Genomic DNA, 23,738 nt, shown 5'->3' with positions numbered 1-23,738 from the left:
CTCTTAAGATACTGTTAAATAAAACCTTCCAGATCTTTATCAATTTTTTTCCTCCTTCCTTCCAAACTTCCACAGGAATACCATCTATTCCTGGGGACTTTCCTGTAGATTGGTTATAAATTGCAATTTTTATCTCATCTCCTCTTACCCTAACCATTAGTATTTGAGCTTCATCTACCTCTAACTTTGGCATAATTAATTCTTCCATAAACATTTTACCATCTCTATATTGTTTTTCTAGTTTGAAAAATAGAAACACTCTACTTTTGTATAATGCTGAAGAAATTACTCTGTGTATCTGGAACTATGATTTTCACTATGTATATTGTCTCTAATATGTTTATTGTTTATAATAACTTTGTGTAACAATTTTTAAAGTTATGAGTGGAGCTTTTCTCCCCGGGACTCCGCTGAAAATGGACATGTATCCAGTTGGACGATCCCAGTCAACAAATGTAAAATAAGTAAATATTGAAAATATACTTAGCATGAGAAGGCATAAACTTCTCTTTCCTTGACGGTCCCATTTACTGAAAATGCATTTGGCAACACATTAAACTACATGAGACATCCTGAGATTCATAATCAAATAGCATATAGTGAATTTCTAGTTGGCGTCTGCATGAAGGGTGCAGAAATGCAAAAAGCACATGTGTAATACATTCACTAATAGCCTGGGACAGCCTACTTGGGCACAAGTGTCCCTTTTCAGGAACAGCCCAGGAGTACTGTCTGATGAAGTAACTTGGCAGAGTCACATATAAGACAAATGAAGGCTGAGGGAATCAAACCATGTACCCACAAAAAGCATCTCTTTTAACAGTTCATTGCCTTACTCATCTGCACTAAGTACTAGACAACTGTTGTAGCCCAAACATTGTGCATTTCACACCCGTGTACCTGTGAAAAACGAAGCTAAATTTAAAATGCATTCATATTTAAAATATTAACAGTAAATTCAAACTTAATGCTTCCCAAATTATTCACAGCTAAATAGTAAACACACTGTCAACATTCAACAGAACAAGGAAACCAAGGATCACATCCAAAGAGCATGGCTGATGTGATGATTCTCCTGTTTGCTACAATCAGTTTTCTTCTTTTACACCATAAGTACTCTAGTTTATAGGTAGTTACTAGGATATGCAGCCCAGGGGACTATAGATAACCCTAGTCCAAATTTTTCAGCTGCCCTAAAGCACTGTCTGGTTATGCGGCTTGTTCAAGGACAAGGCATAAATATGAGGCAAAGTTAGAGATGTTCTGCAAAACTGGAGACAGGTAAGAGCTGACTACGTTAAATCACTTAAAAGTTAATAGAACAACGGGTTTTGCATCAACATGCAATTTGGGAACCACAAAAGTATGAAACCCTAATGAACTGACATTCACAGACTGTAATCCTCGGTAATTTCCAAAAGGGAAAAAAAGTTTATGGAGATCTGGCAGTCGGTGTGGAGAAGACTAAGGCTGTTGCCTCTGGAAGCCAAGGATCAGGGTTTGACACTGAGCAATTCACTTAAACAGAGCATGCCCTCTAACTGGGTTATTTTACAGAGAGAGCGATAGACCGTCAGACACCCCCACCCCCACCCACACACTTCAGTGCTCTGCTCAACTCACTGCAGTGTAAGAAGCAAAGCTGTTCAGTAATCGGATCTCACCCAGCTGCCCTGATTAGAAGGCAAAACCATAATCAAATCTCTGCTTCAATTCCCAGACATGTTCATACACACACAGCTGTTGTTGTTTGTCTTTTCGGCTTTTTCCGGTTAGGGGTTGCCACAGTGGAACTCCGGTCCGCTAATAATTGGCAGTAGATTTTTATGGTGCTGTGATTGGCTCAAATGGTCATCAACTGAGTGTGTACTTGTCCTCCTTCTCAGTCTTTCTCATTGGTTGCATGAATGTTGCTGGATATTTGGACATTTCAGATGTTTTATTTTTATTCAGACTTTTATTTTTAATTTTTAATGTGACCAAGCCCACCAGCTAGCACCAGGCTTTAGACAGCTGCCTAGATCACCTTGTACTGGATCCTTCCCTTATCATTTTTTTTTTCTGGAAGTATTTTGAGTTATGGTAGATTAAGGGAGGTTGTGTTGGAAGGTTGATTAATGTGGGATGTAGAGGTCCAGATTATAGATCCCATAGTAGAAAAAATATTTTTCTCCATTTCAAAATTTTCTTCATCTGGGAGTGTCAGTATGGTGTGTGATGTAAAATGCTTGCAACTAGAATTGTGTCTGTGTGTATTGCTTTCAGTTATATAAATGTATGATTGTCTATGTTGCAAGTCATGGTTTAATGAAGATGTTTCTTGATTAAAAAAAATCCTTGGAGGAATCCAGAGTTTAAAAGAGGAAAAAGTTGAACTTAGAATTTGAAATTTTGGGCTAGGTGAGGCTACCCTACAGTCGATCTAGTGCAGTTTCACTGAGCAGCTTTTGGTCTTTTTTTATCAAGGTTCATTAAAAGCTGTTACACTTCAGCTGTTTACAGTAGTCCCTCTGTTTGCACTAGACTGCTGTACACTGTTTAGTGGTATTTTTCACTTTTTCCTGTTGTTGTTGTAATGCTGTGGAGTTGGTATATATAATTTAGGTGGACGTGGATGCTACTGGGTTGGCCTTGTTTCCCTATAAAAATGCCTTTTTTGGCTAATGAGTTATGTTTTTTTCCATTACAGTAAACTCTCAATTAACCAACACCCATGGAGATTGGTAGATGCCGGATAACTGTAGATCTGAAGTAGTTAACTTCATTTGTCAGCAACCTTTGGGAATCTGATCCGAGCCGGCAAGCTTTCATAGCTTAGATCTGAGCTCCTAGCTCCTCCCCTTCACCCATAATCCCCTGCCAACCCTGACTGACCCCAGATCTAGTTTGCCGCGCTTCTTGTCAGCAGCTAGGTTTTTGATCTCCTGGTGTCATAGGGTTTTTGTGAGAGTTTTTCAATTTTTTTATTATCCCCTTAAGTGTACGAGTGAGTGTTGTGTAGTCAGGTTCCCTTTCTTGGATTAAACTACCCTAGTTTATACCTTTTTACTTAAATTTACCCTCCCTCCCCTTTGCTGGTCGTAGCGTTCTGTGTGTTTGGGGCCTAACGAGTGGTTTATTCTTTACAATGTCTGAGACCCCAAAACCCATCTTTTCCAAGTGCACCGAGTGTGGCCATAAGCTCTCCCCAGCGGATGGCCACACTCGGTGTGTGCGGTGCCTTGGGGTTGAACACCTTTCCTCTGGGTGTTCCATCTGCGTGGCGTTCAACCCCAGGGCACTGAAGGACCAGAGGTCGAAGCTGATCCTAGCGGGACTTTTGCCCCCGGATTCAGCTTCGGCCTCTGGTGCTTCTGTGGCCTCCTCCCCGGCGGCCACTCCTGCCTCTCTCCCTCTGGTCGGGACTCAAACTCCCGCTGCAGCTCCGGAGGAGATGGAGGCCAGGAAAGAAAAAAGGAGGGAGAAGCCCCACAAGCAGCGGGCCGAGGCCTCTGCGTCGGGCCCCCCCCCGGCTAAGCGGTCTTCTCCCTCCAGGGCTTCCCAGTCTCCCCTTCTCGGATCCAGTCTCCGTGCTTCTCACCGAGCCCCGAGGAGGAGGAGACCCGATCGCCGTCGAGGTCATCGAGGCGGCATTCCCGGCCAGCCTCGGTGGCCTCGTCGAGATTGACTCGCAGCCTTTCCGACGCAGATTTGGACCGGATGATGCGAAGGTTTCTCCAGGCCCAACTGCAGATGGGAGTGCTCCTGCCCCCCCCCTTCCGGGGGGGAGCTCGACACCTTTCTTTGCCCCGATAGCTCCTTCTTCGACCAGCTTCCTGGGTTCGGAGCCGAGCAGCCTTGGAGCCGGAGGTGGGTAGGCACCGACAGTATCGGGTACTTTGGCACCGACTCTTCCCTTGAGCCTGTCGGATCCGGGCTCTTGGAGCCGCGGGCTGAGCGTCGGATCCGAGGGAATCAGTGTGTCTTCGGCTCCGTCTAGGTTGGAGCACACTGGTCCGTTGGATCCGATGGCTTTGGCACCGACCCCGATCCGTCCATCAGATCCGAGCGAGGGTCTGCTCTCAGATCCCTGAGAGAGCGGCTCTCCCTCGGCTTTCGATGTGGTGGAGAGGGCACTGTCAAGTGCTTGCAGGCCCCCGGTCCTTGCTTCGGCTCCACCCCGCACTCCCTCTCTGTTGGGTCTGGCTTCCATCACCCGGCCCCAGGGACAGCCTACTTCGATGTCCCAGCTCATTCCCTTGAAACAGGATGTGGCTGGTGAGACGTCCTCGGACAGCCCCCCGAGGACGTCCCTCACAAGCGAAAGTGCAAGAGAAGGCACGTGGACTCCGCCGAGTCCTTGACTGATGATACGGATTTGGATGAAGGGGAAGGCTCCCCTAGGTCACCCCCGGGGATGTCTTCTTCGGAGACATCATGGAAATGCTCAAGATAAAAGGGGGGTGGTCTGCCCCCAAGGCTTCCTCGGACAATCCATGTTCCTGGAGGCATTCGAAGCAGGCCCATCTACCTCTTTGGTGTCCCCTCCGCAAGACCCCTTAGTGGACCTTATTACCACTAGGGCGTGGAAGGAGCCAGTCTCCAAACGCACGGACAAGATCCTTAGTCCGCCCTCCAAGAAGTTCCATTGGAGCAAGGGACCCCCGTAGATGCCATGTTGGTGGCGGTGGCCACCAAAAGGGAATTAGCTCAGGAGAGTCCCTCGGTCCATCCACCGAACATGGAGTCCCGTTTGATGGACCGTTTAGGGAAGTGGGCTTTTAGTTTAGCGACCTTCTCAGTGAGGTCTCTGAACTACATGGCACATGTTATTCCACTGCAGCGGGACCTTATCAAAGAGTATGCTGTGTCGCCCCCGGAGTCCATGTCAGTGGAGGACAAACGGTTGTACTCCACTCGGATGGCCACTCTCAGGTCCATATCTAACACCTCTATGCGGCTGTTGTCCCATGCCACAGAGGGAGCCGCTAGAGCCAGCGGAGCAGGCCTTGTCATGCGACGTCAGGCCTGGCTCCGGCATTGCGATTTCGCGGAACCCTTCAAGGCGTCATTTGCAAATGCCCCTTTCGATGGTTCTGCCCTGTTTGGCAAGACCGTTCGTGAGACTTTGGTCCAGAGCGAAAAAGACTGGAAGACGTTGTCTGCCGTCGGAGTCCGCTTCTCTGCTCCCCAGAGGTCCTTCTCCAAGAACCAAAAGGGGCAGAAGAAGATGTGGTTCCGGAAGTCGCAACAATCCCAGTCCGCTCCGGATCCCCAGTCCTTCCATGGCAGAGGTGGACAGAGTTTACGCCGCCCTAGAGGCAGAGAGGGCCCGAGGAATGGTGGGTCCAGAGAAGCTTTCTCTGACCGGCCCACCCAGCGACCCTGAGGGGTTGTCCGACTGCTCCTCTCTGGAGGCAGTCGGGGGACGTTTTTCGAGGCACCTGGCAGCTTGGGAGTCCATCACAACAGACAGCTGAGTGCTTCGCATCATATCCAGAGGATACCAGCTTCCCTTTTCTCACATCCCTCACCAACCCAAACGCCTCTCCGACGTCCCACCCGATCAGAGGGAGGCTGCAGCTGCGAAAATTCAGCAGCTCTTAGGAAAAAGAGCCATCCAACACGTCCCCCCAGACCAGTTCAGATCGGGTTACTACTCCAGGTTCTTTTTGGTGCCAAAAAAGACGTGGGACCTAAGGCCAATCCTCGATCTCTCCCTCCTGAACCTGTCAGTAACCAAAGACAAGTTCCGGATGGTCACCCTTCAATCCATTCTCCCCCTGTTGTGGGAGAGCGACTGGATGTGCTCGATAGACCACAAGGATGCGTATTGCCACATTTTGATGGACAAACGATCCAGGAGGTTTCTCCACTTCTGGCTAGGAGCCAGTCATTATCAGTTCAGGGTCCTTCCCTTCGGTCTCACCTCAGCCCTCAGGGTGTTCACCAAGGTATTAGCAGTGATAGTGTACCACCTGAGGCTCCAGGGAATGCAGGTGTTTCCATACCTAGACGACTGGCATCTACTCTGCTCAGCCAGGAATTACTTTCTCCACCTTGCTCCCCGGCTGGGGATCACCGTCAACACGGACAAATCCTTTCTCAACCCGACTCAAGTGATAGACTTTATCGGGGCCAGATTAGACACCAACAACTTACTAGCCGCCTTAACCTCCGAGCGACTTCACACCCTGAGGCTATATGTGCGGGCCATTTTACTATCGTCGGCTCCCCTGGCGGGATTGGTCCTGAGGGCGCTGGGCTCCATGGCGGCCGCAATTACCCTGCTCCCCATGGCTCGCCTGAATATGAGGGTTTTGCAGTGGACTCTCCAAGTCCAATGGTCCTTCCGTCGATACCCTCTCAGTCACCTCATTCCCCTCAGCAAGGCTTGTAAAAGGGCTCTCGCATGGTGGTTACAGTCACTGGACCTCCAAGCGGGACGCCCTTTCTCCATGGCCCCTCCACTCGCCACTGTGACCACGGACGCCTCTCACCTTGGGTGGGGGAGCATTATGCGGGCAGGACAGTCCAAGGCACTTGGAACGATACAGAGACCTCATTGCATATAAATGTTCTAGAGATGAGGGCAGTGCTGTTGTCGTTGCAAGCACTTCAGAGCCTTCTTCCTACAGGAACAGTTGCAGTTCAGTCAGACAACATTTCGGTGGTCTGGTACATCAACAAACAGGTGGGAACCAGGTCCTACCCACTCTGTCGAGAAGCTATGAGAGTGTGGGAATGGGCAATCTCCACCAACCGCTTTCTTATTGCAACGCACATTCCGGGACGGTCCAACATCCTGGCGGACAAACTCAGTCGCACCATACTGTCTCCTTACGAGTGGTCTCTCAATCCCCAGGTAGCGAAGTGGATATTTGCCGTATGGGGGCAACCCTGTTGCGATCTCTTCGCCTCTCCTTCAAACACGAAATGCAACAGCTACTTCACTCTGATTCCCCCCGCCGGGGAATTCCCGAGAGATGCTCTGTTGCATGCTTGGCCTCCCAGTCTACTCTATGCTTACCCCCCTCTACCTCTGATGCTGAAGCTTCTACAGAAAGCCAGTCGGATGGGGAGCAAAATGATCCTCATTGCCCCATTCTGGCCTCGTCAAACTTGGTTCCCTTACCTCTGGTCTCATCTGGTGAATCCGCCTTGGATTCTAGATCCCCTCCTGGATCTGATTTCCCACCCCCTAGGCCTCCCAGTCCCGAATCTGGACAATCTCAAGCTTACGGCTTGGTTGCTCCAGTTCCACTCGTAGCTAGGACTCCCTGTAGCTCTTCCCCAGTTAAAGCTATCCTAGTAGCAGCACACAAGCCTTCTACTAGGAAAGTCTATAGGAGTAAATGGAGATGTTTTGCTATTTGGGCGGAGCGTCAGAACCTAGACCCTTTCACAGCTCCGTTGCCCACCGTTTTGGATTTCCTTTCAGGGCTTTTTCATCAGGGGACTAGCTGTTCCACAGTCAGTGTTCAACTAGCAGATATCTCTCATTACCTTTTGGGACATGAACTGGGTCCATTGATCACCACGAAGTTATGTAAGACCTTTCTGAAGGGCACCTTCCTACTCAGACCTCCAATAAAGGAAGTAGTGCCTCCCTGGGATTTGAGTTTAGTACTTCAGGCCTTGACAGCTCCCCCCTTTGAACCTGCAGCTTCAGCTGATCTCAACCATTTGTCATGGAAAACAGCCTTTCTTGTCACTATTACTTCAGCTAAGAGGGTCTCTGAACTTCAAGCCCTATGTGTAAAACCTCCTTACTTGACCTTCCACAAGGATAGGGTTTATCTCAGGACCAATCCCTCGTTCCTTCCTAAGATTGCTTCTGAGGCAAATATTAACCAATCCATTAATCTGCCAGTTTTCTTTCCTGAGTACCAGAACAAAGGAGAATACAAACTACATTCTTTGGATGTGCATAGAAAGCTGTGTTTTTACATTCATAGAACGGCTGGTCATAGACAATCCGACCAGTTGTTCGTCTCCTTTGCCAAATTTACTTAGGTAAATCTGTGTCGAAGGTCACCTTGTCGAGGTGGATTTCACAATGCATCCTTTTGGCTTATGAAAATTCTGACAGGCCTGCACTTCAGGGAGTCCGTGCCCACTCTACTCGGTCCATGTCTACTTCTGCTGCCTTTCGGTCTAGAGTACCCCTGGATGATATTTGCTCAGCAGCCACTTGGGCTTCACCTCATACCTTCATCAACCATTATAAATTGGATATTATCTCTAGAGGGAGAGCATCCTTTGGCTCTGCAGTGCTCCGGAACATCCTTCCATGAAGGCCGCCCAAGGTGCAGGTAGCTGGGGACTCTTCCCAAAGGTTGCTGACAAATGAAGTTAACTACTTCAGATTAAGAAGTTATGTACTCACCATAACGTTCCATCTGAGTAGGTAGACTTTATTTGTCTGCAACCGTCCCACCCTCCTTCCCCCTGACCTTTGGATGTTATTTGGCCAGAGGTTTTTACTCTGCCCTTTAAGGAAGGTAGTTAGTTTCCTTTCTCAGCCTTATTGGTTATGGGCAAACTTGATCTGAGGTCAGTCAGGGTTGTCAGGGGATTATGGGTGAAGGGGAGGAGCTAGGATCTCGGATCTAAGCTATGAAAGATTGCCGGCTCGGATCCGATTCCCAAAGGTTGCAGACAAATGAAGTCTACCTACTCAGATGGAACGTTATGGTGAGTACATAACTTCTTATTTCTGGTTGCTTGATAGTTGCTATTAAAAATAAGCCTGACTAATACTGTGCCCTATACTATACTATACTATACCATGCCATACCATAAACACTGTATTGATTTGATTTTAATATTGAAATATACTAATTAAAAGCCTAGCTGGGGGGGCGGGCAGAAACTGCAACACATGAAAATTTAATTGAATTGTTCATACTGCACTGTATTTCTTCAATTTTTTTTTTGCTGGTTGTTTGAGTTCTGGTTAACTGAGAGTTTGGAGTACATTAAAAAGGGGGTTGGTATATGTAATTTAGTTTGATGTGGAGGGTAATGGGGTAGGTTTGTCTCCCTACAAAAATGCCTTTTTTGCCTTTCGAGTTATGTTTTGTTCCATTAAAAAAAGTAACAAATAGGACAGTGATTCAAACTAACATAAGTAAATGCAGTAGGTATCATGGAACATCAGTATTTAAAACTTTATGAAGGTTTTCACGTATGTAATTGTGTTGATTTTAACTGAATCAGAATTATTTTAGCATTTTCCATCATAAAGGTTTAGTTTCACAAGATTTTTAACTCACCTTGAAGCTGTGCTACTTTGGGGTAGGTTACATCAGTAAAGGGTGCATGCAAGGCAAAGCCTGCTGCATGGGTGGGGTGGGGTAGGTCTTGCCACCATGTAAAGTGGATTTGTAATGTGAAGAGCATTTGATGGAGTGGACTCAGATCATCACGACTGAAAGAAAGGGGCTTGAAGATGCATAACCTAACCTAACCTAGCATAACATAACATTACATATCCTTACCATTTCTACACAGCAGAGCCGTAGTAGTTTTGATTCATGTTGAGGGGACACTGGATTTCCATTTTTTGCTTGAAAAATACAAGTAGGTCATGAATTTGGAAGAAAAAAAAAAGATTTAATGGAATTTGTTTTTATGCAACAGAGTACACCCTCACCACATCATGTACTTCTCCTATATTAACTGCTCATAATTGAGGCTTGAATTTATTTTAATGTTGCATATATTTAGACTTAGAAGTTATAATGAAATTAGAGTACTGATTGGGAATTGCTCTTTAAAATTATAGGTGTAATTTCTGGATTTCTTCTTATAAAAATGGAATTTATTTTTGAGAACTGTAAATCAGCATATCTTTTCTTGTTAATTTCAGTTTAAAGGCATATGTCTACGCAGTCCAGTGTCATGCTTCTTGGCTGAGCATTGCCTGTTTTTCTGTCTGCCATTGCTAATGTGAATATTATTGCTATTTAGTTCTGATCTCAGTTAACTTGATATGGTGTGAACCTAATGTATGACATTTTAAAGTTATTTTTCTCCAAGTAGGTGTCAGTTTGCCATAGAGAGATGGAGTGTTGACTATGACCCAGCTGACCAGAGTTCATGTAGCAGCTTGGGTGCAAGAGGGGCCACCTGGAAAGAAAGAGAAATGAAGAGGCATTACCTGCTCACCTCTCTTCTCCCTGAGGGGAGGTTAACATGTCTGAAAGTGCATCTCTCATTGATGCAACCTTGCTGGAGACTGGAAACCTAATGGGAAGCCAGCAACTTACAAGTGGGGTTTGCCTAAGGGTCTTTGTCACCTCCAAAGGCAGATTATGTCCCCACATTGCACTCTGCATGCCTAATCTAATCTTAGATCATTTGCTAAGATATATAGAGAGGATATATAGGAGGAAACCTCTGCTGGCTGTCTGCTTGTTACTCATGTTATTACTTCCTTTGTCGAGGAACAGTTGGGCAAGGATCATGTCAGTTATTCAGATGGCCATGTATTTGCTGGGGAGGCTGAAAAAATAATGCAAAAGCTATTTTTAGAGCTCTGTGGTGTAAAAGCTTTTTGTCCTAATTGCATCAGCTTATTCAGGTTTGAGTAGCAGGCTCTAGTTCTATAGAAACCTTTTAGGGAAGGGTAGACATGAGCAACTAGTGGCAGTTGGCTCATCTCGAGATAGGAGCCGTTATGGTTGCATACTTGAGCTCTAAATTTATTCCTTCAAAAAATCTTTTCCACCCAATTTAAGATCTTCTGTAATACTTATTTAACCCTTTTTAAGTTGGCATCTTATAACGCAAAACCCTGTTCCTTGTGTAATTCATGCCTCTCTAAAGCAGCAGACATTACATATTTTCTGAGACTGCATCTACTCATGGAAGGTATGCGAAACTTCCAGATTTTAGGTTATTACAATAAACAATGGTCATGGCAGTTGATTATTTTACATCATAATTAAATAATCTTAATATAAGGGTTATTTTAAAACAGCGGAGAACGTATTTAATTGAAAGCAACAATCGTCTCTATTTTTAATTAAAATTGTCTCGCTATGTTAAGCCATTTTAAAGCAGCGAATAATAGCAGTTAACATTTGCTTTGTTTTTTAATGCAAAGCAATGAGTCGAACATTTTTAATGCATATATAGTAAATTTAAAATACAAGGAGATGTCCGTTTAAAATAAGCAACGGTCGTGTCGTTGTACTTTCTCGCTACATAAATTAGCTCAACAAAGCGAGCAAACATAAATGCTTTTCCTCGTTTGCTTTCTCCGTTTTTTTGCCGCTTCGCTGACGCGCTGCGCAGTACGCAGACCATCAGAATGCCATGGGCCAGACTGCCGGCGGCATATACTATGCAATATTATAGACATGTAATAGTTCTTTCTTTAAATTTTGTCAAATAATAATAGCAATAATATACTTCTGGGTTGGTGTGGGTAATAAAATACTCCACGGTTGTTTTGTTTCGCTTCCTTCCGGTCACCGGACCAAACCACCGCCAAACGGTAATTTATTAGCATTACACACACCTGCGGGGTTATTGCTATATCATTCCCCATTTGCGAATATTAATTTTATTTTCAATGGATACATTTTTATTTCTGCAAAAACTGGATAGATTTAAAACTCTTCACTTGAGAGGCCTTTAAGAATGTCTTCGATTCATGCTCAAGCTTTAAAGTAGCAGTCCAGGATAAAAAAATGTACATCTACTTTTATGAAATGTTGGCTAAAGGTTTAAAAGATCATTTGTTGAGATTATTGACAGACAGCTATTTATAGAGTTGAATCTCCTTTGCTAAATATATTTCTCTGTCTACTTTTTTTATTAATATGTATTACAGAGTTACAGTTATGTTTATTTGGATGCAACTTTTATTACTATTAAAGTGTGACACAGAGTGCAGATACAAACTCACCAAGTTATATACTCGTCTGTTTTTGTATATATTATTCCACTGTAAATAGTTATATATTCAGGTGGTTAGTATTATTGATGGTTATGAAGTTCTCCGGTTCGATCCTCAGCTGGGGCACCTTCTGTGCGGAGTCTGCATGTCCTCCCTATGGTCGCGTGGGTTTCCTCCGGTTTCCTTTCAACATCCCAAAGACATGCTGTAGGTGGATTGGAGACTCTAAATTAGCCCTAGGTGTGTGTGTGTGTGTGTGTGTGTGTGTGTGTGTGTGTGTGTGTGTGTGTGTGTGTGTGTGTGTGTGTGTGTGTGTGCCTTCTGTGGAAGGTTGGGCGCTGGGCTGGCAACTCGACACCATAAAACTCCACTGCCAATCATGAGCGGACAGGTGATAAAGCTGAATGAAGAAGATTGTTTTACATTGTTCTTCATGATGTTCCACTTGTTATGCTGGTTTTATAATTATTAAAATATTTTACTCAAAGGTTTTGAAACTTCTAACCCAGTTTTTCCAAGTGTTGGTGAGTTCCTTAATTTTACCATGTAACCAATTGCTGGCATTTTAAGTGTTCTGAAGGAGTCTGTAAAAATAATAAAAAGACAAAAGCGCTTAACATTTACGACATTGATGGCTGGCGTGTCCAATTCGTATTCTTTGTACTTTTGTTTTTTGATTTTGGCTTACAAGTTTCATGTTCAAATTTTTTTTTTATTTTCATAATTAACATTACTTTTGAGGCAGACTCAAAAGTATTTGGCATGCCATACTAAAAATAAAATCAGTTTCTGAATTGTATTTTTCATGAGTAATAACATAACTTTTTAGTGCCATGTAGTAAAACACTCAAGTCTTTGGATAAAAAACATGGCTACAGGATTGGCCTTTTGGAGTGATGAAGGGAAAAATTCCCCATCGATTCAAGTGGTACTTCCCAAGGGTCAGCCTTTGGTCAAACACTGGTATATTTGAGGCATCTATGTGCATGTATCGAACTGCACAGTCTGTGGAGTTTGCATGTGGTTGCAAAACTGAGTGTTCCCCATAACTTTTGGGAGTGGTTATTTGGATGAATATCTCTGGATATTAGAAAAATTGGACTCTGGAATAGCATAGTATGTGCAAATAAGTGCCATGTTTTACATTTTGGAAGTAGAATCTTGTTTAATTGCTGATAAATGGAAACATGATTTAAAATCCTAAAGACAGCAGATATTTTGGTATGTTAATGAATAATTATTTAACCTCTGATGAGAACTGTGGTTATGTTTTTAAAAGGTTAAAAAGTAGTTCTGAGTGAGCTATTCTTACTGTTTAACTATCCATGTTTAGGTTCTTCTTTGAATGTGGGGTACCTTCCTTTATTTATCTCATTTAGTATACTAATTAAATGGAAAAAAAAACAGAATTGCTCGACCAATAATTGATGATTCTGCACATAAACTGCATATATTAACAAGTGTCATTATTTGCTGTTTGTCTTACAGATTGTATAAAGGTGCAATAGGTTTGACATTTAAGGCTACACACAAGCATCTGTGATTTCAGACATTAGGCTTGCATTGGGTGGCTTCTCTCCATTTTGGGTTGCACAACCTTTTAATGTAATGCTGTTGTACTGAAGGTAGAAAAGGAGACAGTTTCCTCATAAGTCCCTTGTCTAAACATTGAAATAAAGTGCATCAAGTTGTAGTGTCTTCTGACAATTTAAATATGTTTTAAGCAAAGGCAAGATTCACATTTCAGAGTGTAATGAAATATTGCAACTGGCATGCACAACCGTTCTTTATTGTTTAGGTTACTTAAATCAGCAGTTGTGCCTTTCATTTTGTAGTAGTGGGTACCAGCATCATTTTGTTGTGTAAGTGACTAAAAAAAGAAACACACTTGAAGAAACACACTTGATTGCTCTGATTTTCTGATAACTACACTGTTCCAGTGCCTACATTAAGGACTGCTTCAGGTAGTGGACCCATATCACTGTGCAGTTTCTGATTCCTTTATGTAATGTAAAAATTTGCTTTCATTAATAACATGCAAGACATCGTGTGGGAAAATTGTACTTTTAAAGATAGACTGTACAGTGCTGCGAACCTGTGAAACAGTATTGGGGTGAATCTTTGCTTTATTGATCCATACGTATGGCATCAGAGCTTTGTAGCTGTAACAAAGTACTGAAGACCTTCTAAGAGAGAAGTGCATCAACTGGCTAGCACACTGTATTGCAGCATATAGAAAGATTAGAAGTGCCTTCTAGTTTTCTAAATGACCATTTCCTGAATGTTGCACGAAACCAAGGCTGGTAAGAAAAAGCATCTTAAGTTCTAATCATCCTGAATTACTTATTGTGGTTTTATATGCTTGCTTTATTGTCTTTTGGCAGTTGTAATTTGTCTTCAGCTTTTATTCAGCCTATTTACTTGGTGTGTTCTTCATCCAGGAAGTAAACATGAAGATGGGACCCAGAGTGACTCAGAAAATGGAGCTGTTTTCAGACATTCCAGTAAACACGCTACCATGGAAGAGCATTTGAGAGTACATCACAGCGAACGTAAACATGTTCACCAAAGAAGTCACACTCAAGAAAAACCTCTTGAACTGCCTGCCTTGAGCCGAACTGCTTTTATGATTGAATTCTTTGATGGAGATAGCACTCGTAAAAGGAGATCCTATTCTTTTACTCAGAATGCAGCAGCTCTGCCTCAGGATGGTACCTGTCCAGTACCACCCCCTACCAGACCTGAAAGACCAAAACCTACAGGATCTGATCCCAAAGTAGGTCCCACTTCATCTCATTCTGCATCAAATGTAAAAGTTACTCAACATTCAAAACATGTACTTAAGCAAAAATGTGAGGAGGCATCCTCACAAAATGGACTGTTGAAAAATTCAGGAAGCTGTGGTAGTGGACTGCGTCATACTCAGGAAATGGAAAAGCAAGTTAATGTTACTATTTCTTTAGACAAGGAGAATGAAGATGACCAAAGTGACAAAGGAACATACACAATTGAATTGGAAAATTCTAATCTGGAAGAAGAGGAGGCTAGAAGAATGATTGATAAGGTAAGTTTAGAAGAAGAGCTAAATTAGTGTAGAGTGACTTATGCTTCAAATAGTAGTGCTGTGTCATACTTGAAACCATAAATCAGTTTATATTGTTACAAAATGACAAGTCCAATTAACAAGACTCTTATAGTGTACTAATGTACATTTCATGAACAGCAGTTACTTGACACATACTGTAATTTTTAATAGTAATGGCTTGCATTATTCATACATGTTTTCTTCTCATATTTATTTGTGCATTTATTTTTTAATGGCAGTAGCCACTGGACAGCAGATGTTCAACAAATGTACTGCGCTACTGGCATATGGATAGTAGTGCCCGGGTCTACCTCACAATGTCGAAAGCCAACAATATCGAAGCTGATATTGTCAGCACCACAACATCGAAAGTGCAGAACATTGTGCAGGTAAACGGAAATCTCCGTAGGGGAAGATTTCCATTTACCTCAATGTAGTGCGGACTTGGAGTTGGAATATTTAAGTAGGGGGGGTGGGGGGTGCAGGGGCGCTTGCCCCCTGCCTACGCTAGTTAGTTTTTATTTTTTTTTTTATTTTTTTTGTAACGTAATTCAATGTTTTACTACATTGATCACCAGAGGTCGACCTTTAGTGATTCGATGTAGTAAGATTTCGATAACGTGATATAGACGCGTAGTGCCCTGCTACCCTCCCTCTGGCAGTCTGTCAAACCTCAGAACTCCTCCCACTGCCTGTCTGTAAGGATGAAGAAACAGTCACTTGGCAGGACCAGTACAGCCCTTTTTATTCACAGAAAGAACCTTTTTAATGTTCTTGTGTCACAGTTAAAGAAAGATCTCTTTGGATATTGCTTCTGTGACAGTGGGTGACATTAGATGTAGAGCTCAGATATGAAACACCTTTTCGATTTTATTTCTTTCTCTGCCTTTTCTGTCAGTGCTTGACTGTTTTTTCCGATTGGAAATTTTGTATATGCTTCTGTATTTACTTTGGCTACCAAAGTAAAGCCTGTTGATTAAATGCATCATTTGGAAGTTTTGACAGGAGAACTAGATATTGCATTTTTCTCTTTGGGGTTATTATTTGAGGTGCATGAGCAAGATTATAGTATTTTAAATGATTTGTTTTCATTTAATTTTGGAGCATTTTTGTATGTTAAGAATTTCTGACAGAATTTTTCATCAGTTTATGATTTATTTCTTGTCTAATGTTTTGGGTTGTATCCATTCATTTTGAGTGCAACTAGCCTTTTTAACAAAATTAGGGGACTTTTGTGCATTTATTTTGTGCTTGAAACTGTGTTACTGAAGCTGTCAATTTATTCAGTGCAGTCTTTGGAATAGCAACCCCTGCAGAAATAGACCTTAGTTTGCTTTTGGTGCCATTTTGTATGCTAAACATTTGTGACGTGATATTTTCATCAGGGTTGGATTTATTTCTTGTCTTGTACTGTTTTAGACTGTATCTATTCATTTGAACTGAAACTAGTCTTTTTTAACAAAACCAGGGGACTTTTGAACATGTATTCTGTGCTTTGAACTGCGTTACTGAAAATACTGTCATTTTCTCAGTATAGTCTTCAGAATAATATCCCTACAGAAATACTTGTTAGATTGCAATAGTTGTTAGATTGCTTTTTAGAAGGAGGACAGTGAGATTTCTCCATCCTCTTAACTGGGCTGACCAGGCAGCCAGTATTTGGTATTGAGCTGGTAAGTTACTTGTCCCCTGACTTGATGGACGCAACCCCCCTCCCCAACCATCTTCTCCATTTGCACCCAAAAAACAAAAATTAAATAAAAAATATGCCTCCATCTATGGCTTGTAACTATGCATTAGTCTTAACTTTGGGCAGGCTGTCGGATCATTCTCCTTCTGTTACTTCTGGGTCCCCTGAGGTGGTCATAGTACCACAACTGTGCATGACACAAGGGTTAAACACATCATCCAGGGCTGTACCATTGCCTGCTGCAGGTAGGTTTTAGAGAGTCAAACTATTTGGGTACAGAATCTGTTGCCAGTACTGATACTTTTCCCCAAGGGAATTCTCCCACTATTGTAGTGTATGCCAAAAAGACAGAAAACTCATCAATTGATGGGACAATAGTCTCTGTTTTTTCACCTGAGATGATAGTAGCTATGGCTAGATCCATTATTTAAACAATTGACTACAGGGTATTTACCCATGCTATGAGTAATGCTGATGCTTCCACCACTGATCAGTCTGCCGAGGATCCTCCTTTTGAAGGACATTCCATGTCTGAAGAGTCTGACCCATCTGAGTTGGATCATTTGGGTTCCTCTAATGACACACAGGTATAGGTAGCCAGATGTTTTGTTTTCTCAAATGTTGACTAAATTTAGGGATGTATTCAGCTGGGAGCTGTCTCTGTCTGTCCTTTAGATTAACAAGGGTTTATGATCTTTTGGAGGATGATGCCCCAGATATTGAGACCTTTCCTGTATTAATACCCAGCATTGGAAGATGTCTTCAGGAAAGCTTGTAGATGTTCTTCTTCCAGTTGGCGCATCCGCTGTTTACGGTGACATCCGTCGTTCAGTTCGAGCCGTCACGAAGTATATATCGTCCTGACCCGTTGGGAGCGCATTGACAATGCATCGCGGCGTGACCAATGAAGCATGACGAGTTTTTAATATCATCATTTGTGGTTTTGCACAGATGTGCAAGATTATCATTTTTTTGGGTAGTCCATATTTGGGCTTTTTGAGAAAGTTCGATGTTGGCGGTTTTTGCGTAAGTCAAGTTTTCAATTGCACTATAAAGAGGAGGTATGCATTTCTTGCCAATATCAATTGGGCCGGCCGTTGCAATTACTGGGCAATTGCATCGTTGGTGCTTGTATGCGCCTTGTAGAGGAGCTCAAACTTTACGTTGGAGATTTTGCTTGGCTGCAAGAATTTAAGTTGGCTTTCGGGTTTGTGCTTGGATCTGTAGTGTTTAGCTATAAAATGCGGTGTGCAAAGGTGCAAGGTTAAAGAACCAAGTGACTGCTTAGTGAAGGCAGAGCGGGACTCCGGTCCTTCAAGAGTTGAAAGGAGGTGTTCTCCCTTTCGGAGGTTTCTTTAAGATTCCTAGGAGTTCTGGCACCTCTTAGAGCAGGTTGAAGTGGCGGGACCGCTCTTTTCTTTGTGTCCCCTGGTGCCTCTTTAGGCAAGTGCAATTCCTCCTCTGTTAAAAGCCTGCTATGTCTAAGCCTAGTCCTTAGGTGGCTCCTTCCCTTCCTCCTTGTTTCAGGCTTCTCCCAGGGGCAGGCCAGGTTTAAGGGCAGGCAGGCTTTAGCTTCAGCTGAGGCATTCTACTGAAGCCAGTTGTTAAGGTACTCATAAGCAGAAGATCTGATGGCTGATTAGGCACCTCCTTGGGGTTCTAACGGGCCTGAGGTGGAGCCACAGGTTTGACTGAGCTCTCAGTTGGAGCCTGAGTCAGGTGGTTCTGGGACTTCTGATTCTGACCTCTCAGAGATTCTCTTATTTGGATTCTTCTCCTTCTTCTTGGACTCCATGTCCTCTTTTTTATTTTGATTAGATGTTTAGGTGATGGAAGGACAGAGGGGAAGGGTGAAAGGTCATGACTTGCAGGCCAATCCAGGAAGCGGAAGATAAGCCTTCTTGGAAGGAACTTAGGACTTTTGTTTTTTGAGTGTTTTGTGCAAGAACTTATCTTGTCCTGAGGCCTAGGTTAATCTGGATTCTCTTTTTTACACTCCTTTATCTTCCTGACAGATTTAGCCTGTAAACAGTCTAGGGGGCTTAGAAAGTTTTTAGCCATTCCTCTCTTTACTATGAGGGGGAGGGGAATAAAGTTGTTAAACAAAGGCTGCCACCTTGGATAGATGTTACACAAAAAAAGTCTCTTCTGATAGCTGCTTAGGGGGAAAAACTTTGAATTGCCAGTTTCCCAAGTTAAAATACCCAACAATTTCCTAAGTTAAAAAAAAAGTGTGGTAGTGATGCTGTAATTAATAAGGTAGATTTGTTGTGTTGCAGTAGGGTATTGATTTTACAAAAGTAGGGATTGGATGCTAATCTGAACTGGTGGGTAAGCATTCTTTGCAAGGTGGTTTGATGCTCCTCAGAGCTCTGTGTTAGGTGGCTGTACAGGCCTCAAATAATTTTGAAAGACCTGGCTAAGAAAGGGATCAAATCGAACCTACAATTTCAAAATTTTTGCTGATCCTAGCTGTTTTTTTATTTTAAAGAAATGGGCTTCCAAAGAGGGTGCAGTTTTAAAGAAAATGGGCCTTTTCCTGCTTCATGGGCATAAAAGCTTAAAAAGTTTAGCCTGTTGAGGGTTTTAGTTCTTTTCCTTTGATCAAGTGGGTCAGGGCATTCTCTAAAGGTTGACCAAGAGTCTGCTCTCTCCCAGTCTACAGACAGTTAAACCAGGTTTCTCAGCTGCAGTCTTCAGGGAAGGTAGGCACCTTCCTGCACAGGTTGAACACAGGTTTCAGGGGCTCCAGTTAAATACTCTGAACAGACCCAATGATCTACTTTTTCCTTGCTAGAAGGTTCGTGGTAGTTTTTCCAGGCCAGGAGGTTGGAACTTTCAAAGAGACAACAAGTTTAATTACAAGAAGACAGGCTACAGGTGTCGCAGATACACATGCAGGCGTGTTTCCTCCAGCCTGCCCCTCTCCCTATAAGCCAGGAATCAGGCCTGCACAAATTTCTAACAAAGAATAGAGGGCTCTAACCATATTTCACCTCTTGGCCTGGATCTAGACCCTAGCCCATTACAATTCTCCCAATTCCTTTTTTCAAAAGCAGGATTTATTCTCCGGAGTATTTTGTACTGACTTATCTGGACGTCGCCCAAGATCAAAACTGTTCTATCTACAAACTTATCCTTCTACTGCCTATCAAAGTTCATTGGGCAAAGATGTTTGGTTTTGATCTCTGGATACCTTCATGTGCCTATCTCTTCTGGTTGCAGGTTGGCTCCAGTATCACCTGCTATCAGGGTTTCCAGCAGGAATCTCTTTTGATTTCTTTTCTTCTTTCTTATCTGTGTCTATCAGTTGCCTTTTTTGGGCCCACTGCTTATTCTGTTCAGGCTAGAAAGTTAGCTTCCATTTACCGCTTTTTATTCTCTGACCTGAATCATTACTTATCTTATCTTAAAGGGCTCAGACCTGATTCTGGCCAGTGAGGAGTATGAAGATTTGACCTTATTGCCTATTGTGTGAGATTGTGATAAAAATAAGTAAAGTCCTCTAGTTTGGACAAAGTCTGTGATGTCTACTGAGACATCCAGATTATCAGCATCCTGGACTGCTTAAACAAGGACAGTCCAAAACCCTCCCCTTTTTCACAATCAGCAGCTATCTCATCACTTCCATCTGCACAACTGTCCTTCTCTCCTTATAGCACTCATTGGCATCTTGTCAGTGCTTTCTTCATAACTGCTCTTATTCAATATCATGAGGGTAATGGACAGGGTTCTAAAAATTTTGTCACACATGCATTATGGGACCTAAACTGCATCAAGGAATTTACACACTGTCAATCAAAATAATACCTTTAGCATCAGATGCCTCCTAGGGACAAGAAGTGCTGTCCGACCCGGGAGATTTTGTGAAGATTTTTGTGGGCAGCCAGCTCACTTAGGAGCTCATGCCCAAAGGGAAGTGATCAGGAGAGAAGTGGCCTGGAAACTACAAACAAGACAAGTTCATCTAAATCTGTTGACATTAAAGCAATTCGGGTAGGATACAACAATATCAGTCCATTCTAGGGGCAGCGCTCAATTATTTTAACAGACACAGGCACTGTTTGATGCATTCAACAAACACAACAGCACAGCAAATCATCAGGCAGCAAGCATAACGATTTTTTAAGAACTCCTTGCTTTTTTTGCTCTCTCTCTCTTAGAGCAAGGTTTCTCAGTTTGCACAGAACCTTGAGCATGTGACTCAGCAGCACAGTTCTTAGGATCCCAATCAGTGGTCCAGATCATGTGAGTCTCCTAACGGATGGAAATTGACAGGAGTGACAATTCAGAAATCCCACATGTGTTCTCTCCTAAGATGCTCCAGCTTTCAAGTTTTTGCACAATTTTGGTTTTCAAAGTTGACCTCTCTTTTTCTTCCCACAGTCTTTCTATGGGTCATCAGCTGTCACCTCTATCCTCCTCCTGATCTCCTTTCCTCAGGTCTGCCAAGGTCAGACAAGGGTACCCCAGGACAATTTTCATATGGCCAGGATTGGCCCATAAGCAGTTCTGACCACCGATCGACAGAACTGGTAGAGCCTACTGAGCCTCCTGGGCCTTTGCCTCCATCCACCTGTTGTTCACCCAGGACACCCATTGCTTTCCTTTTTTAACTCACTCACCAACACCTATTCCACTTTCATTTTTCCTTTTTGAACCATAGCAATCTCAACGACACATTTTTTTTTTGAAAGTTGGAAAGGAGAGAAGAGATGAGATTTTTGAGTAGCATACTGGTTGAAGAGAATTTTTTTATTTTGAGGAAAGCAATTGAAATTTCTAGGCTCTGAGCCTGAATGTTTTGTGGCTCTTTCTGGATTAGTTTTTCATGCTTGGAAGGACTTTTTCTTTCTTTATTACTGGTTCATCTGCTAAATTTTGTGCTCTCCATGATTGTGACCACCCACATTTCTTTCCACCATTGTTGTTCAAGCAATTTCTTAGGCTCCTTAGAATCTCAATTTCTAGGAGCTTGAGAACCTCCCTCTACATCCTTTTTTTTCCTACTCCTGCTTGGGATCTACTTTTTTATTGTCTTCCCAGAAAATATTTTTTTTTTGAGACTGCTTTTTGTTGAAAGTGTTGTGATTTTAAGCATTTTCTTGTTGTTGAATTGCCTTAATTTCTTTTTTGGTTTCTTTATTTTGCATTATAGGCGGTTCTATTTCCTTTAAATGATAGTTCCTCCCTTTTACCTGCTTTTTTCTTCCAAGCTAAATAAAACAAATATCATTTGCCTAATTTTTATGCAAATCCCAAAACACTTTTAAAAAATTTTTTACAAAATAAAGATGGCAGATTTGCAGTTTTCGATATTAGGCACACAGTTAAAAAGGGATTTGTTTTTCTTTCTTTTTTTTTTTGTTCTTTTCAAACAGTTTCTAAAACAAACTACTGTTTCAAAGGAAACTATTTCTATTGCAGTTTTTATTGCTATGTGGATTGGGTAGGAGATTGTTATTGGATTCATGGCAAGTGGGATACTGGCTCTTGACTAGGGCTACTGCCACTTCAACAAAGGAGAACCAAGCTTTTTTGAGATATTGCAAGGCAGCTACTTGGAGTTCAGTGCATGCTTTCTCTAGGCATTATCTCTCTCTTAGCACTCAATGCCACTTTCTTTTCCACTGCTGTCTTTGGTTTTGCTACTGCTGTTAGCATCTCCTCTGCTAGCCATCCCTCTGCTTTGGGGTTACTTACTACCCCTGCTTCTGGAGCACAGCAATGTGATGGAACAGACAGTATGAGATGTTAGAGATAGTACAGGCTTTGAGATGTACCATTACTGTGTGCCTTCCCCTTACCCCCTCTCCTTCCCCTCCTGTGGGTTGTTGTGTGTGTAGTATGGTTGTGGTTGTACATATTGTACATATATATTGTGTATGGGTGGTGGGTTGGTTGTTTGGGTGTTTTTTTGGTTTGACCTTTTTTTTTGGTTTTGACCTTTATTTTAGGGTCTTGAAAAAAGGGAAAATAAAGCTTATGTTATGGTCATCGGTCATGCGCATTTGTACCCTGCCGTCCTGATGTCAAAGCGCCAATCCTCCATCAGCGGAAATTGATATTGATATTCGGGCGGGGCGAGGACACTACCAAGTGTAAGGACTGCAGCAATGTGGATCTTCGAACATCTACATTTATGGTAGGTACAAAACTGTACTTTTTCCTCTCTTTACTGAGGTTTTCCTGAGAAAGTGTTTTAAGAAATTTAGGGATACTTGGCCTTCTAAACCCCTTTGTCTGCAGACCCTGCTTTAGTGTCTCTAGCAAGTCTTGCAATAAGAAGACTATGTCTTCTAACCCAGTCCTTCAAGCTAATGTAGGCAAGTGGCTGGAATCTTTAGGAAGGAAGCTGGCACAGTCCAGCACAGTAGCTTTTAAAGTGTTTTACTTTCACTGTTTTATGTGAAAGTTTGCAATGAGAAGCATGTACAGTTTTTATTGGGTGGTTGTATCAATGCTCGCAGAGCAAATAGTCTGTTTTAAATATTGTCTCCACTGCTTGCAACTGATGCTATTTCTAGAAATGCAGCATTGTCAGTGGTGATTAAAAGGCATGTTTGGTTGCACTCCCAGAATTTTTCTGATGAGTTAAAAATGAGAGTTTGAAAGCACCTGTTGAGCCTGCTTGTGTGTTTGGTGCAGCAGTTATTCAGAATATTAAACACTGAGATGACAGAGGTAAATTGATGCAGTGGGTGTCCAATGCTTCATATTCCCAAGCTCTTCTCCCTTAAGGAAGATAATTTTTGGCAGTCAAGGAAACAGAAGTCCCAGCTAAACAAGAACCAAGGCAATAAGAGGAAATAGCAGGATGACAACTCCACCAAGCCAAACAAGAAGGTTTCTTTCCTAAAAAGGATAACTCCCCTCCCAAGTTATGACTGTGCTGAGGTGCAGCACTTGTTTTTATCAAGTTTCCCATCGGGTGCCTCTTCTCTCAAGTTAGCTGTCAACAAGACAGCTTGCCCATCAGTGGTTTCCAACAAATGAATGCTAAACATTGTTGGTGGGGATTACAAATGGTCAAAGACCACCATCCTCCATTCAGGGGGACTCTCCCTCATCTG

General features: G+C 42.7%; 1 protein-coding gene across 8 annotated transcripts in view; it reads left to right on the top strand.

The window, feature by feature from the left end:
- The window catches only part of CEP170 (centrosomal protein 170), a 2,077,048-nt gene that overhangs the window by 1,239,354 nt on the left and 813,956 nt on the right, over positions 1-23,738 (top strand). For all 8 annotated transcript variants that reach the window (XM_044058284.1, XM_044058266.1, XM_044058311.1 and 5 more), the window contains one exon: positions 14,332-14,954. In XM_044058284.1, coding sequence (XP_043914219.1) covers positions 14,332-14,954 — 623 coding nt within the window. The remainder of the gene's footprint in view (positions 1-14,331; positions 14,955-23,738) is intronic.

The sequence above is a fragment of the Protopterus annectens genome, chromosome 1.part2, assembly GCF_019279795.1.
Source record: "Protopterus annectens isolate FY-2018-M chromosome 1.part2, PAN1.0, whole genome shotgun sequence".
NCBI lineage: Eukaryota > Metazoa > Chordata > Ceratodontiformes > Protopteridae > Protopterus > Protopterus annectens.
The sequence above is the reverse complement of the archived record's forward strand: the minus strand, read 5'-3'. Positions and strand labels throughout refer to the sequence as shown.